The sequence below is a fragment of the Phodopus roborovskii genome, unplaced genomic scaffold, assembly GCF_943737965.1.
Source record: "Phodopus roborovskii unplaced genomic scaffold, PHOROB, whole genome shotgun sequence".
Lineage (NCBI taxonomy): Eukaryota > Metazoa > Chordata > Mammalia > Rodentia > Cricetidae > Phodopus > Phodopus roborovskii.
The window spans coordinates 1779163-1797087 of NW_026126460.1; the positions used below are offsets into that span (position 1 = coordinate 1779163).

Genomic DNA, 17925 nt, shown 5'->3' on the forward strand with positions numbered 1-17925 from the left:
AAACAAACAAACCTAATAAAAACCCTTTGCCACTGTGGAGCTTGTGTTCCGCTATAGGAAGAGGAACAGTAAGTTAGTCTGTTATAGGCCATGGCTAGGATGACAAATATGCAGAGGGAAAGGCACCAGAGACATACCTCTGGGAAGAGAAGTCAGAGAATGCTAGGTGTGGGAGGTATGTCATTTTAAATAGAGCGGGTGTGAAATGGTGGTGCAGTTGTCCATAAAGATCTCCAGGAGACAGATGAAAACGTCACATGACCATTTAAGAATATTCTAAGCAGAGAGAATGGAACATAAGGGAAGGGATCGCCCCATTTATGGGAGAATGGTAAGGAGGCTAGCAGAGCACAGAGGGAGAGAGAACACTAAGGCCGACTTTCACTACTCTCCAGCATTCCCTCAGCAGCTACAACTGTGGAGTGTGCTGATTAGAAGAATAAAGAACAAACACCTAAAGCGCTAGTTATTACCTCCATTCCTATTCATGTTATAGTTGAGAATGGGCCATCTTTGAGACCATAGCAAACCATAAAACACCATGGTGCCTGGCTTTTCTTGATGCAATTTGAATATGGATGAAAAGACTAATATGAGTGGGTAAGTGGTATGTCCTGAAAACCTTAAGAAAATATGTGATGAAATGAGAATTCCACTCCAAGGTTCATCACATTCAGGAATACATATTCAGAGACTATATATATATGTATGTATGTATGTATTTATATATATATATTTTCAATAACAGACAGCAACCTATAACTGCTAATAATGTTCAGAATGTTTAGAATATTCTTGTAGAAAGTTTATGTAGCCATAGTTGCCCATAACTATTTATGTTCTGTCTTATTCAAATCTATTAAATTTGAACAGATGAATGTAGCCACACATCCTGGCATTGACGGTACTTACCGGGTAGGATCTTTAGTCTCAGACAGTATCTCAAGGAGCTCATCATTGGACAAGAAAAAGAACCTGGGGAAGAAAAGGCGCTTCTTTTCCAAGTACTCGTTCAGCCCTTTAAGAATGAGCTCCAAGAGTTCGTTGGACTTTTTCAGCCTCTCCAGCATTCTCTCGATTGTTACAACCGCCAGGACATGCTTATTCTAAAAATAAAAGGTAAACAGCACTTGTCTCCATTTGATTTTTGTTGTTGTGATGAACACTATGACCAAAGGCAACTCAGCGGGGAGAGGAAGCGGTTCATCTTGCATTTTTTCGGTGACAGAAACCAAGGAAGGACCTCAAAATGAAACCTGGAAGCAGGAATTGACATGGAGACTATAGAAGAGTGTTGCTTACTGGATCGTACCCAGTGGCTGGCTCAGCCTACTTTCTTATAGAACTCAGGACCACGTGAGTTCTCCTCCCACATCCATCATTACTATAGAAAATACCCCACAATCACATCCACTGGCCAGTCTGATGGAGGCAGCTCCTAGTGGAGGCTCCCTCTTCCCAGTGAATCTAGTTTGTGTCAAGAAAAGAACTATCCCATGCAGCATGCAATGCAAAATACTGGTTATTAATTTTATTTCTAGTCACATTATACGTGAGGCTGTAATATATTTTAATAGACTCTTAATAGAATGAAGATTATGGGAACTTTTAAAGGTATTTACCGCTAAAAAAAAAAAAAATAGTCTTGAATACTCTATGCCTGATAAGTTCTTTCATGCAAAGGTCATGTTGACTCTGTTCTCAAGCTGTGCTGTTTCCAACTCCCACGGTAAGTGGAAATGTACGATGAGAGAGAGAGATGATGGGGAAAAGGTGTAGAGAGAGAATATGCTGTCTGTACTCACAAGAAGGGTAGGAGCGAAGAGTGTAGCAGGAGACACACCTTTTGTTCTTTTTTCTTGAGGGAAAACACTACAAACTGCAAGTCAGCATAATTATTATTTTGAATATTGTTATTAACAACTGGGAACCAACACTAGCCCTGGTTTTTATAATTATAGATTTAAAAAATAGGTGAGAATGGGGAGGTTTCCTGGAAAGATTTTGAAAACAGCCACCGGGTATCTGTCTACATTGTGCCTCTGCTTGCAGGGGGTCTTAGGCAAGGTATGCTCTCCTGAACTTTCTAGAGACAAGACTGGTCTGCTTCTAAGGCTGGGGATTCTGAACTTTTAAACACTTGCAAGTATCACCACAGGTTGTTTGTTTCAAAGTGACTCACAGTGAATCAAGCATTTCAAAAGGAGCTCTCTGGCTGCTGGTCTCAAGAACTATAACCAAAAGCTGATCTTAAGAGAGTGCAGGCTTTTATGGGTGGGAGAGATGGCTCAGAGGTTAAGAGCACTGGCTGTTCTTCCAGAGGTCCTGAGTTCAATTCTGTGCTTTACAAAAATAAATAAATAAAATAAAATACTTTAATGACTTCACTTGTTTATAAAACTCATGTATAAAAATAAGATCTTGAGGTAGGTGTGTGTGTGTGTGTGTGTGTGTGTGTGTGTGTGTGTGTGTGTGTGTGTTCAAGTGTGCCTGTGTGAGGAACACAGAGGTCAGTCTTCAGTCTTATCATCAGGAGCTGCCCATCCTGATTTTGGCAAGGCTGCCCACAAGCCCCAGGTTGTCACCTATCTCTGCTTCCCTCCCATGCCAGGCTACAGGACAGGTCACAACATCCCACTTGTTTTGTGCAAGTAAGGATGGTCTTTAAGGTCCTACTGCAAACGCTGGCATGAGCTATTCATCCCAGCTTCCCGTTTCTCTAAGACATGACTCATATTAACCCAAGTCTATTCTCAGCCTTGCATTCCCAAGCTTCGTGTTCACCATTAGCAAAAGTAGAGTTCTTTCCGAAAGAAACTTAGAATGCTGAAGAGGTGAAGGTGACAAAACACGATGGAAATCTCAATCCGACTAAGCTACGAAGCTCGTGAGAACGCGGCAGGCATCTTTGATATAATAGCACATTCTTGGGAGGCTGCGTGAGATTAAAATGAGCGGGTGACACTTTAAGAGTAAACACTGAATTTTAAGATGAATTACTCATTATTTGAATTGTGCTCAACCAGGACTGAAAGGTAAACCAAAAGCATCAGCTGTAAATTGTTTCTTGTATGAGTTTTCTCCTAGGACTGGAGATGGGGCTCAGGGCTAAGTCACTGATCTAACAGCAAAAAAAGAGCTTCATTCTTTCTCCAGAATCTCAAAATGCATGTTTGTTTGTTTTTGTTGTTGTTTTTGTTTTTTGTTAGCCTGCTTTCTGTTTTTCTTCTACTTTGTTTCTGACTTCAAACTTGCTCTGCAGGCATCTGTGAGCTCCTTTTGGGCCTCTCACTTCTGCCTCCCATGTGCCAGGATTGCAGCTCAGGGCGTTTGTTAATAATTAGACCATGGCTGAAAAGATAACATGTCTTGCTTTGCTTTGAACTATGATGATGTAACTTAGAAACCCAACACTTTAGCAAAGAAATGACTATCAGTAATAGCCATTTTATCAACAAAACAAAAGCATGGAACGTGTACAATGAGATATTAATCTCTGAGTTTCAAAGGTATTTTATTATAATTCTCAGAAGTTTTTGTGCTTCAAATAGATATTAAACACTATCTCTCCCTCCCCCTCCCCACACACTCAGACCACAGTTTTTAAATGTGTGTGTGTGTGGGGGGGGGGTGGAATAGCATTTTTATGTGCCTAAGTCTAAAATCAAAAATAGTGTTCTTTGGGCGCCACCTTCTGGAAGAAAGTGCTTCTCTTATTTGAAAAACAAAATCCCGTGATTGCTAAAGAAAGTGGAAATTTTCTTTCAAAAATTAACAATAATTGTTTTGTGGAAACTTGGGTAGTTTTATCACAATGTGACTATTTTAGGTTTTATATTTGAAATTTATGGTCTGATAATTTGAAAGTATTTTAGAATAACCTTTTTGGTGTTCAATAAATACTAAAATCATTAATAGCAACAACAAAAAAACCAAAAAAAAAAAAACCCTAGGGAAGACATTCAGGTAGAGTTGGTAAGTTGAGCATCTCCAATCTGGAACACTTAGGGACAGACATGTTTTTTATTTCAGAGTTTTGTGGGGTGTATATGCTTAAGCTTTACTGGTTGAACATCTTAAATCTGAAAATCAGAAATCCAAAACGAAAACTTCAGACTCTGAGGCAATCCAGGTTTTAAATCAGATGTGGTGAAGTTATTCTAAATTCCTGAGTCAGTCCTACTCAGCCAGATTAGCTCAATGACTCTGATTCAAACATGGATTTCCAAATTGCCTGCATGTGTTCACATATGAACTAAAACCACAGGAAAGCCATCATTCCACGCCTGGAAGACATGTCATGAGGAGACAGACACAGTGAGGACTTGGATAAGGCAAAGGCCCGGCGTGAGACATGCTGATTTCTATCCTGCCCTCTTCTCCCGTGTGCCCATGCAATATACCACTTGTCTACTCTCTAAATGAAGAAGAGAGGTCTTTCTCAAAGTTGGTGTGACAATCAGGTTAGATGACATGTCTGAAGTGGCCACTATAATGCCCATACCCCCACACACATTGAAAACCACACTTTATACTTTCTCCAACCTATACTTGGCAGAGACAGAAGGGCAGAGAGAGACTGGGGAGGAGGAGAATGGGACACGTTATCAGCTAAAATTAACATTTTATATCATTCTTCAAGAAATATATCTTTATTATTTATTATTTATTTGGGGGAGGGGCACATGTATGCACAATGTGTATCTTTGTTAGGATTATTATTGCTATGCTGGAAACCCATGGCCAAAAGCAAATTGGGAAAGAAAGGGTTTATTTGGCTTACACTTCCATATCACTGCTCATCACTAGAAGAAGTTGGAAAAAGAGGCCATGGAGGGGTGCTACTCACTGGTTTTGCTCATCATGGCTTGCTCAGCCTGCATTCTCACTAAGAAGATACCCTACAGGCTTACCTATAGGCCCTATCTTATGGAGGCATTTTCTCAACTGAGGCTCCCTGATCTCTGATGAATCTACCTTGTGTCCTGTTGATACAAAACTAGACAGTACACTGTACACTTGGAGATCACAGCAAAACCTGGGGAAGCTGGTTCTCTGCTTCCACCATATGGATCCCAGGGATCGAACTTGGGTCACCAGGCTTTGAAGTAGGTGCCTTTACCCACTGAGACATCTTGCTTGCTAGAAAAAATATCATAAAATAAAAAGACCTATAATCCTCTAACCATTATCATGAACCCCTCAACAAAGTAGGCATTCCAGGACACTGTTAAATGTTTGTGTGCTGCATCAAACCTGTGAACACAAAGAACTCAGGAAATACTGGTCCCAGTTAGCTGAGGTCTCAGATACAATAGCTGGTAAAACACTTTACTAGGTGTCACTGGAAATGTAAAAATTGGATATGATTTCCTGTCATCCTTGATGTCTCTCATAACTGTTGGTTAGTATCTTTACTGTTTGTATTTTCCTTCATAACCAAGGCCAATCTGGATAGCCCAACTGAGGACTGATGTATTGATTGACAGGAATTATCACCAGTCTGGGTAGTCCAAATGAGGACTGATGTGTTGATTGACATGTCCAGAGTATGTGGAGGTAAGCCGGGTATGTGGAGCCAAGTGGCTGGGGTACGTGGTGCCTGCAGTTGTCATTTTGGCAAATGGAGAAAGCCAGTAGCTTTACGGGAAATATAATGTTATGTGCTTAATGGAGTTAAGCTCCAGCCTCTTAGTGGAGGAATTACCTTCCTCAGCTTAAATCCCTGGACAACAGAAACCTGGACAGGACCTCATTAGAACTGTGATGCTCAGAGAAGTAAGGCAGGTGGCTACACAGAACTGGAAGGCTTTTCCGACTCCAAGACTGTGATTCTGCCAGGAACAGGAAATCATTAAGACCTAGGACGTTTCCAGGATTAAGACAGATCCCAGGGACCACTTACCTGAAACTGAATTTTCAGATATGTTTTTCAGAATAAACTTACAAGTCTTTAGAACTAGCAATAATTCCAGGATCAGTCCTGATTTTTCAACAGCTCTCTCAAAGGCCCAGCTCTGTGTGAGCCAATTCTCTGGGCTTGGTGACAGCAGTGAACAAAACAAAGACCCTAGCCTCCATGGGCAGCGAGGAGCACAAAATAAATAACAAAGATAATGATTGATAAACTGCATGTTCATCGCATTCTCTCCTGTCATTACTGCACTGGGAGGATGCTGCAAATGAAAGGTTTGTGGTGACCCTGCACCGAGCAACTCTGTCAGTGTCATTTTTCCAGTAGCAGGCATTTGCTCATTGTCCCTGTGTCACATTTAGGTAGTTCTCACAATATTTCAAACCTTTATTACTACCACTGCGGTGGTGATCTGAGATCACTGATCCCCAGTGTTAGTACCCTGACGTGTTGAACAGTGTGTCTCACCGTGTCACAACACATAGAACAGAAACTTAATCAGTCTGGCTGCTCCCCCCTCAACACTACCCCCCTACCCCGACAGCATTGCTGGAATTAGGCCAGTTAATAACCTTCCAATGGTCTCTAACTGTTTAAGGGAAGGGAAGTCAATGTCTCTCATTTCAAAGCTAGAAATGCAAGGAAGATCCTCTGAAAGCCAGGACAGGCTGAGAGCCAAGATCCCTGTGACAAACAGTTAACAATATTGTGAATTCAAAGGCAAAGTTCCAGGGGGAAATTAAAGATGCCATTGCAGTGGACACATGAACCGGAAAATGAACAGCTTCATAGCTCATATGGAGAAGGTCCCCATGGTCTGGAAAGAAAGGGTTCCCTGGCCACAGCCTTCTCTTAAGACAAAGACATCAGTGAGGAAGCTCTAGAGGAAAAGTTAAGTCTGCAGAGCTTGACCTACAATGCGTAAGCAAGACACTGACTGGGGTCTGGGAGTACAAGATGGAGCAGCCATGGGCATGCAGAAGATGTACAGCTCCCAGGAGGCTCTAGCAGGGCAAGGGATGAAGGTGGCCACACCAGACAGCTGAGTATGTACTACAGAGAAAATAGACTTTTGTCATCTGAGGCTTTCATGGCTATGAAGAAAAACCCAGTGCCAGGATTTAAGCTACAAAGAGCAGGCTGCCTCCCTTCGTGAGTTGCTGATTCTAAGTTGAAACCGATACTTATTTACCATTCAGAAACCCTAGGACCTTTGAGGATTATACTAAATCTTCTCAGCCTGTACTCTCTAAATGGAACAACAGAGCCTGGGCCATGGGGCTTCTGCAGCATGGATTATTCAATATTTAAGCTCACTTTTAAGAATAATGGCTCAGAAGGAAAAAAACAAAACAAAACAAAAAACTCCTTTCAAAATGTTATTTTCCTTGACAATACATCTGTTCATTCAAGAGATGTACAATAAAATTAATGTGTTTATGCCTGCCACTACAACCCAAGGACAGAGGGCCAATTTGGACAGGTGAGTCATTATTTTAGGACATTCTGTAAAGGTTCTAGCTCCCACAAGGTCCTCAGTTAATAAAGTGCCCACCATGCAAGTGAGGAGCTCTGAATTCAGTCCCCAGAACAGACACGAAAATGGCAGTCACGAGTGACAAGCACTTTTATTTGGATCCCGGGGAGGGGTGGCAGGGAGGCAGAGACAGGAGGAGTATCCCTGGGGCCCACGGGTGTGGTGACTAAAATGTGGGGACCTTCAGGGACAGCCTCCTGTACTAACTGCACCCTCAAAACACCCTTTCCTTTGTTTTCAGCTGGAACTTTATGGTGAGAATGACATGTTCAAGGATGTACTCCTAAAATGAGCATGCTTAGGAAGAAATCGGCCCAGGACTCCATGAATGAGGGTCGACCTCTGAACAAGCCCATGCTTGCTCTGTTGGGGAAGAGCGCCATGCTGAAAGTGAATCGCATACTTGTCTTGCCTGCTGCAGGTAATAAACCTGTCTCTAGTCTTCCATGTCATTAGCTCTACATGTACTGAGATCCGAAGTCATTGCATATGGTAACAATGGTGGGAGGTTTTTAAAGAATGCCATGAGAAGTCGCCCTCAGGCCTCCATGTATGCAGGTACACTTGTGTTCATGTGAGCACACGCACGCACACACACATACATACACACACACACACACACCTTTAAAAAACAAACATGCAACACAGAGCTGCCAGAGATGGTGAGTCCTCTCATCGCTTGGGGCCAAGCAAACCAGACACCCAGAGAGGAGTCACTGCTCTATAAGTGTCATTAAAAACATCTGTGACTCACAGGAAGAGACCCAAACATGCACATTGGCAGGTGCTTGGAGTAATGTTTCCACGTTGCTCCATAAATAAAAGGCCCAGAGACTGGTAGTGGGGTTCAAGCTTCAAGATGAAGATCAGAAAAGCAAAGCAGTTGAGCACCAGCTCTTACTCTACCTCAGGATGAAAGGCGAGCCTGGCTCCACCTAACCTCTGCCTCTCCTCCGCGTGGCTGGAGAATCCTGAGACTCCGTTGTCTTCCTACCCTCTGTGTGGCTGGAGAACAAATGCCAGCTCTGAGACCTTGCTCCTGTCTTATATTCCTCTCTAATTCCGGGATTAAAGGTGTGTGATCCCAGGTGCTAGGATCAAAGGCATGAGCAAAGGAAGTGGTTTCCTGAGGGGCAGGCCACTCCCTGTGAAGATGCTATAACTATTAACCAAAGGCAGAGGGTTTCCAATGGTATGCAAAGTAAGCTGGGAAAGCAGTAGCCGGGTTCGAGATGACTGACTCCAATTTTAAAAGCTATTCTGTGGGTAAAAGGTAAATTGCCATACTGCCAAGCCGCAGAACATGTGAGAGAAGGAGTCTCTTGTGAATAGCAACTTCATTGTTGTTGCATTGTAAAGAATTCTCCAAGGCAGCACAGCCATCAGCAGCCTCCACCCCATCAGGCAGCAGTTACCATCAACATGGAGAGGCTCCACCAGCAAAAGGTATTACAGGGAGTCCAGAAGTCTCTTTAGCATTGCTTAGAAGCAAAGGACTTTTTTGTACATTTTTGTCCAGATACATTTCTTTCATTTTCTTGTTTTTCACAAATTGCAACATGTTCTTTTTAAACTCCCATCCTTCTTTAAATTAATTTTAAGTGATCTTACAAAGTAATGGGTTTCATGGAGGCTCTTTCATACATGTAAGTCATTATTATTTTTCTAATTGCTCTCCTCTTCCATGCCTCCTGCCACCACTGGCTGGTCCCTTTCTTCCTCAAAACAGTCCTCCCTTCTGTTCTCATGCCACAAGGATTCATTATCTTATCTTCCCTTCTCTCCTCTCATGATCTCCATTTTGAATGAGCACGCGCGCGCGCGCACACACACACACACACACACGCTTCACAGATAGAAGAAAATGTATGTGTCTTTCTGAGCCTGGCTTATTTTGCTTAACATAATAATCTTCAGGTTTCATTCCCACCTTTTTTTTCCCCTGAAAAATATGATTTCATTTTTCTTTATAGTTGAATAAGGTTCTATTGTGTATAGACTACAGAAGTAAACATGACTTTCATATACAACAGGAAACTTAAAACATCAAAACATCACGGTCCCCTCAGAAATGCACAGCACATGAAAATTCAAGAGGGACTCGCTGACAAGAGGAAAGGAAGCACAGAAATGGGAGGGGGAGGGGCACAAGAGAGGATAATGAGGAATATAAGCACATTACACATGTGTACAAAGATCCCATAATGAAACCCATTAGTATAGTTAATCGATATACACCAATACACACTTCTTATATTCATGACCCGAATTATTATATTTTTGTGTGTACAGCAGTCTAGAACACAGCCTGAGATACCTCTGAGGCAGGCCTGTAGTACATTAGAAGACAAATACCATGAAAGGAAGGGAGGGCACATGAGGTGCCAAAGCAAAAAGGCAATTTTATTTTAAATACAGTGCTTACTATGTGTGTATCTTCATGAAGATGCTATGGGAGCTGACTTCAAGGAGGCAAGGTGCTGCTCTGAAGATGTTTAGACAGAACGTTCCAGGAAAAGGGCTCTGCCAACTCAACAGCCTGAGGGAAGAGTTAGTATGCCCCATAGAAAGAGGAGGAGAAGAGGGGGGAGAATGAGGAGGCAGGGGAGGGGAAAGGAGGGAAGACTAGGAAGAGGAAGGGAGGGGGAGGGGGAGAAACATAGGGAGAGGAGGAAGAAGGGGAGGATGCTGGGGGCCAATGCAGCTAAAAGAGAGCAGGTAACATTGGAGTTTCCTGTCCTTCACAGGGTGGTAAAGGAATGGCACAGCCGGTCTAGGTTTCCCACTCAGGGACAGACCCACTGTCACATCCCTACACAGATGTGTCCCTCTCTGTCACTAAGTGTACTTAATCTAGTAATACAGTGCTGCATTTCAACAGAAAAAGCCAACCCTGAGAAGCAAACTTACTCTGAGTAGCTTATTGAATGAACTAGTAAAGGTATTGATCCTGTTCCCACGTCTCGACTCCCACAATCCTACTCTTTGGGCCTTAAGCCATCTATTTGGAGCTGATAAAGAACTCACCTTAAAATGCAGCCATACCCACAAACTGTCGTCTTCCCTCGGCGCAGCAAATGAATGAGTGTTTCTACATATATGAGACCATCTGCTTCTTTATAAGGTCAATGCTTGTAGTAGGACCTATAAATCTCATGAGTGTCAGTCAATTGCCTCATTTCCCTTGTAATGTGAGTTCCCCAGGAGAAGCAATGTTGTGTGGAAGGAGTGAAAAGGAATGAGTCCGTCAGTGCATCAGTGAATGACAGTGCTCCAAGAAGCCTGGCATGCAGAAAGAAAAATCTGTCTGGTGCAGACAACCCACTGCTTCCCTCCGTGCTGAAAGAGCCAGTGTGTTCGCTTCCTTCTTCATGGCTACCTGGTTCCTGCAGGTGGGGCGATCTCTCAGAAGCATTATGCTACATCTGTTCTTGGAAGCTGGGGGTTGGGGGGATCAGCAATGTTGAAGAGCAGATTCTGTAGTGGTTAGCCTTTACACAGGCCTACCCCTGCCACTGTGACTTCTCTGTTCTTTGTCTAGAGTGACCACATAGACACCTGATGGGAAGAGTTTGGGTGTGTGTTTGTCCTGCATTGATTATGACTTCCGGTGACTCACAACAGTTCTCCAGATTAGATAATGTATCACATGATCACTCTATTTCATAGATTACTGTGCACACATGGCATATGCTAACTCGTGTTCAGAGGATATGTCAGCTGGTCAACCAGGTAGTTATGTATGTCCTTTAACAGTTGTGCCTTTTACTAAGCATTCATTTAGAATGTAAGTGTACTCGCATCATAGCCTGTTTTGTGAGCCCTTAGGTACTGCCTCCTCCTCCTCAAACCCTCATAACAATCTTTTCAATCTAGTTTCTTCTAAGCAGGTTTGCTACTGACCATGGTCAATATAAGGCCACACTTTTGATTATCTCTCTTCCAAATCAGGTCTAAAAAGTAAAAAACACCAATAAATTCAAGTGTACATTGGGGGATCCCCTTCCTACTGTTCTGAACAGCTGCCCATAAGTAGAGTAACCCTGTCCACTTCTGAAAGGAAGAGGCATATATTGCTAAGTGTCTATAAATAATTGTCCAGTTTCCTTAGGTCATATCAAAGATTCTTTCATCTCACTGAAGTAAGCCATAGAGGTTGGTTGGTCAACAGAACCACTCATGCCTCTTTGACTAGCACACTGAATCCAGAGTCTTTGGTAACTGTGTCTACATCATATTTTACCATGTCTAAGAGACTCTTTCCTCCTAAGCAAACACCATTACAATATATTGCTACCCAAATTTCTACAGAGCTATGCCAAGACTTCTAGTAAGAGCCAGCAGGATTGGAGGTGCTGAGTACCTAGTGTCAATCAAACACATTCAAATGTCCCCATTCTAGTTCTAGACATTCTCTTCTTCCTCAGTGGGTAAACCATGTTTCACAGAACAAGTTCAGAAAGACTGTACAGATACATCTTAAGTCAGCAAGTCATTGGATCAGACTCTACAATATTTTGGTCTATGTCAAACCACAGTTCTAAGAAAAGCAATCACAGATATTCCTTGTCCTCTGAATACATCTGAAGCAGAGAATTTAAAATACTAAATTATACCATTTTGTTAAATCCCTCATAGACCTCTTGTATTTCAAAGTCCTGTCATATTTACCTAATCCAGGAACCACTGTAAAGACTTGCCTATAAAATATGCAAGAACAACTACTCAGTTTCAATAAGGGATTTTTTGAACTGCATGCAGGGACTGTGAGCTTGAACTACCAGTTACAGGCATGCACCAAACGCTACCACTGGAAGTTAATGTTCAAGATGCAGCCAATTCTCGATGTCACCCAACCCTAAAGAACATGGTAAGGGTAAAGTCTATCAGCAGTCAGAGACATATAATGATGGAGGATGTCCTTCTGTGTGTCGTGAATATATATTCTCTTATTGGTTGATGAATAAAGCTGCTTCAGCCAATGAGCAGGCAGGATTTAGCCAGGCAAGAAATCCAAACATATGGAGAAAGGTAATAGAGTGCTGAGGAAGCAATAAACCTGGGGCATCACTGGCAAGCCAAGACCACATAGAGATACACAGATGAATAGAAATGGGTTAATAATTAAGAGATAGACAGACAATAAGAAAGCTGAGCAATAGGCCAAACAGTCTATAACTAACTTAAGCCTCTGTGTGTTTATTTGGGACTAAAAGGCTGTGGGACTGGGCAGGACAGAAATTTCCATCAACATCATCTATACCTAATAGCTCAATGGCCTTTATCTCCAAGATAAAGCACAGAGCCTCTCAACAGGTCTAGTGCTAGAGGAAGATATACAGTCCCTGTCTATCATCAGATCCTTCTTCCCAGAGCTGGCTGCAGCATTCTGGGGTCATGCATGAGTGGAACTTAGCAGTAAGCTGTCCATAGCACTTCCAGCTTTTGTCTTAGACTAGGGATATGCTTGTATGTGGACTGAGTGTTAACAACTTTGGTAGTATTGCTGCCTGCGGATGTGACATGGAAACTTGAGGCTGGTTCATCTTTGGTGATTCTACGTGGAGCCAGTCTATACTTCCTGATCGCAGCCTGGTTATTATAAATGAGAATGGGGTCCAGGTCTTATTCTCCTAGGAATAATCTTGTAGGAATAAAGTACAGCTTCCACTAGTTCATCAGAACAACACACACTTGATACACACGCATCTTTGGATCACCCTCTGGTACTTAGACAGTGACCACACACCAGCAGCAGATTCCTGAACAACCTGGGCCTGGGTGCCTCCCAGCACTAAAAAGAGAATTAATGACTAATGCCTCAGAAGTAGGCAAGCTGCCCATTTAGAGGTCCTAGAATGACAAGTACAAAGCCAGGTTGGGAAGATGACTTAAGTGTACTCCTCCAATGCCCCGATGACATCATATACCAACAGGCACCAAGACTTTAAAGAAACTGCATTCTCCCATAACAGTCAACATGAGACTCCAGGAATTGACCAGACAGCCATCACTGTGGATGACTGGGACGGTGATGAAGAGTTTTCACCAGCTGCTTTAAGAAAACTCAATGAAATCCAACAAACACAAAAGCAATTTGGTTCTATTACAAAGAAACTTTCAAAAGAGATGAAAGCAATTTATAAAACTCAACCCAAAATCTAATTGAAAATAGAACAAGCCAAATTTAAAATGTGGTTGAAGGTATCAAGAGCGGGCTAGGTTTCCCCAAAGAAACACTAGAGAATGGGAAGGGAGCTGTTTCAAAATACAGCTGCAGGGGGAAACAAAGAGGGAATGAAGAGAAATGAAGAAAACCTACAGCAACTGTGGGCCCGCATTAAGACAGCAAATATTTGGGTACTAGGGTTCAAAGGGATACTTGAGAATGTCAGCAGAGTACAAAATTTATTACAGATTTTAAAAAAATTGGCAAACATAGGGAAGGATACAAATATTAGAAGCAGGGAAGTTAAAAATGTCATCAAGCAGATTGAACTCAAGTGTACCCCACACTTAGTGTCAAGTTCTAAACAGGCAACAATGAAGCAAGCTCTCCTCAGCTGAGCACGGGGAAGGAAGTAGCAACAGCCAGTGGACCAGAGACAGCAGTGGCATGAGAGTCTCAAGCGCTGAAGGAGAAAACCTGCCAGTCAAAAACACTGTACCCAATCAAAACTATCCTTTGAGAAGGGAGGAGGGACAAAACCACTGCCAGGCAAACAGAAGCTGTGAGACTAGAACTCTACTAGAGAAATCCTACAGGAAAGCAAACAGAGGCAGCTCAGTAAACTTCAAGAGACATTTGCACACAATGAGTAGAAAGCATAGGAAAGTGTACAGCTAACCAGTGAAAGTAATGCCAGAGAAAAACCCAAGGGTCCCTCTTTCACAGTGAGAATTTAAGTTCATACGGCCATAATGGAAAACGGTCTTTTCCTGGGAAAAGCTCAAAACAGAAGCAACACGTGATCCAGTGACCCCACTAAGAGCACATAAAACACTGAAATCAGTGTGTTGAACAGACTCTTACACTGCATAGCCAGGAAAGGCAAACAACTGAACTGAGATCTTGTTGTCTGTGACTGCACACATTATGTTGTACTGGGATCATTACGTTAAGTGAAATGAACCAGACCACAAACACAAGTACCACGTGATCTCACTCGTGTGTGGAATCGTAAAAAAGGCTGGCCACCCAGAAGTCGAGATTAGACTGGCGGCTATGAGAAGCTGAGGAGACCAGAGCAGGAGGGAGGTTTGGGGAAGGTTTCACCAATGCACAGTGCTTTGTTACCAAGCAGGGGCAAAGGTTCAGGGGGATGCTACTGAACAGTAACATGATTATGGGCGACAATAATAAACTGTGTGCTTCAAATGGTCAGAAGAAAATGGCTTGGAAGCTTTCACCATAAGAAATTACAGATATTTAAGGAGACGGAAATCCCTGAACATCCTTGATACAGGGTTGTTCATCTTATGACCCACCCACAAGAGGAACAGCCCGTGTGGCAGTGAGCACCAGAAGTGCTCTTACACTATGTGTCCCTTTTCCCACATCCTCTCCAGTTCCTACTGTCCTCCTCTGCTCTGTTTCCCTTCACTCTGTCCTTGTCCCAACACTAGATCATATGTGTCTGAATGACAGGCACAGAGTGGGGAAGGGGTCCCCTCATCATCCAGAGCCTCAGTTTTACCTGTGCTGTTTGGAGAAGAGTCAGGGCAGATTATGAACCTGGACTTCTGAAAGAGACAAGTCTTCATAGACAAAACTGTGCTAATAACCAAAAACAATAGGAAATCTCTAGAAGTACAATGAAAGGTCTTGGAATGAGGAAGGTATTTGGGTTGTGTACACAGTGAAAAAAAAACCATAAAATTACTTAATGTTTATACTCTGGTCATTATATGGATAAGAGACTGAGATGTCAGTCAAGCCTATCATGCTAACAATAGCCATGAAATTCTGTTCTTAACCTCAGGAATTTTGTCATGGAAAAGTCAACCACATAGAGAACCTTTCTTAGGACCCCTAAGGATGAAAGGGAAACCTCTTGTGCCAAGCCGTTGATCTACCACACAGACCATCTCATGAGGCTTCCTGAGAAAATATGGCCATATGCTTATCTTCAAGGCTTTGGAGAGTGTACACAAGATCTTCTCTGAATATTACAACTGAGAATATGAACATGCAAAAACCTTTGGGAAAACAGTAACATCATGCAACAAACATTAATGAAGTGTAACCAAAACAAACAGCAGTAACCACAAAACTCAAACCTATTTGTTTGGAAATTAGTGTTATGAGCCGTTCACTACTTTGAGTTGCACAATTCCATATGGCCGTAATGATCCCTTCTGTCTTTGCTCAGGCCAGCATAGCTTCCCCTTCTAGACACCAAACAATGTATAAAACGCCTTAGAACTATGGGCTTTTAAAGGATATTTGCATCAAATATCAAAAATACTTCTTTCCAGGAGTGGTTGTGCATGCCTTTTATCCCAACACTTAGGAGACAGGTGCAAATGCATCTCTCTGGGTTTGAGGTTAGCCTGGTGGCAAGTTCCAGGCCAGCTAGGGCTACAAAGTGAGACTGTGCATAAATATATATTATACCAGTGAGATAAATATAAATATCTACTTTAAATATGGGGAAACAAAAATTCTAGTGAACCCTTTCTTAATGAAATTAATGCACGTCACTAGGGCTTTGCATTGTGGTGAGGAAACTGTATGACAGATTATATTTGTGTACTACACTAGAAACGACTCTGTTACACAGTAACTCACTAACAGCTCTGTTAATTACACTGTGATTAATTTTACAGCTTCATTTGTACATATTTGATATTAATATTAAAAAACTGAAGTGAGCCCAGTAAACAAACCCATGTTCATCTTCCTGAAATTGTTCTGTCAAATATATAATTGCCATTGATAAATGATGATATCTATTTAGGACTATGGGCATAACTTTATAAATATGTGCACATTGTTATTCAGGTTAAGGCATTTATATGTAGTTCTTCTATGTTACAGGGTATTTGATTAAAATATCAATGGAGAAGTTCATGTTCTTGAGATAATGAAGCCAGTACCTTTGTACTGAATCTTGTGCATGATGTTCTTTAGTGTGACTATGCATTATTAAATTCCTCCTTGGCTTAAGTTCTCCTCTCCAGGATCTATGTTTTGTTTTTTAACCTTATTGTATTTTGTTTGCATTTATTAGACCCTCTGGATGGACTTCTTTTTGCATTTTTTATTTTAAACTCCCTAAGAGAGATACTCTTGCCTGAGCAGCAGGAATGCTTGCTGGTCATTTCCTGTCACAGTGCAATAGAGAACAAAGAGGCCACGGCATGGAGACAGGGCCTGGATAGACATAGCATCCAGAGAGGATGCTGGCTTCCTAGCAGAGCCTCTGGTATAAAACCATGCCAACAAACAAAGGTCACTGAGTAAACTCCATGCAGTGTAGGCCTCCAAGAGGAATTAAGACAAAAATCTCTATTTTTTAATTTCTTTTTATTTTTTTCTTATATTTATTTATTTACTTATTGGTTTTTTGAGACAAAGTTTCTCTTTATTGCTTTGGAACCTGTCCTAGGACTAGCTCTGTAGACCAGACTGGCCTCAAACTCACAGAGTTCTACCTGCCTCTGCCTCCCAAGTCCTGGGATTAAAGGCATGTGCAAACAATTGATTTTCACACTTCTTTGGAATCCTAAAATCATAGCTGAAAAGGGAATGTATATTGGGGGAAAGTAATGGCTTATTAGGAACAGTAACTGTTCATATGGATTTTTAAAAATTTATTTATTTTTATTTCATGTGCATTGGTGTTTTGCCTGCATTTATCTCTGTGTGAGGATGTTGTATCCCCTGGAACTGGAGTTACAGACAGTTGTGAGCTTCCATATGGGTGTCGGGAATTGAACCCTGGTCATCTGGAAAAGCAGCCAGTGTGTTTAACCAGTGAGCCATCTCTCCAGCCCTCATGTAGCTTTTTAAAAACAAAAGTCATATAACTTCTATTACATAGTTGCATTCTCAGAGACTTTTACCTACTTGAACCACAGTTTTCATCACATCTCTCCACGTTTTATCAACAGCCGTAAAGCGCCTGCCTTCTTCTGGCATCTGAGACATGATGTCAGGAGAGCTGAAAATAGGCTCCAGGTAAAGCCAGGTGGCTTGCACCTTCAGCCACTCATCCAGGATCTCCTGCAGCAGCAGCAGCTTGCCCTCCCATTCTCTGTGGATCAAGCACAGTGGCTCTCAGAACAGCAAGGCAGGCAGAGGCTCAGAGAGCCAAGTTCAAACCCACAGCTGGCCTGCCCACCACACATGCGACATTGTTGTTCTAATTTCTATCTCTCTAGTTGCACGCGAAGGTGAATCACTAGGATTCTTTTTAATAAATCCTGCTTTAAGAATAATTACATCCACATTTAGGCTTCTAACCAAAAA

At 42.1% G+C, this 17925-nt stretch overlaps 1 protein-coding gene across 1 annotated transcript in view; it reads right to left on the reverse strand.

Annotated features, from left to right (window-relative positions):
- Window positions 1–17925, reverse strand: part of Dnah7 (dynein axonemal heavy chain 7) — a 201071-nt gene that overhangs the window by 143140 nt on the left and 40006 nt on the right. Inside the window, exons 15-16 of the mRNA XM_051190199.1 lie at window positions 17524–17710; window positions 913–1106 (exon numbers count right to left, since the gene is read on the reverse strand). Of these exons, the coding sequence (XP_051046156.1) occupies window positions 913–1106; window positions 17524–17710 (381 nt within the window). The remainder of the gene's footprint in view (window positions 1–912; window positions 1107–17523; window positions 17711–17925) is intronic.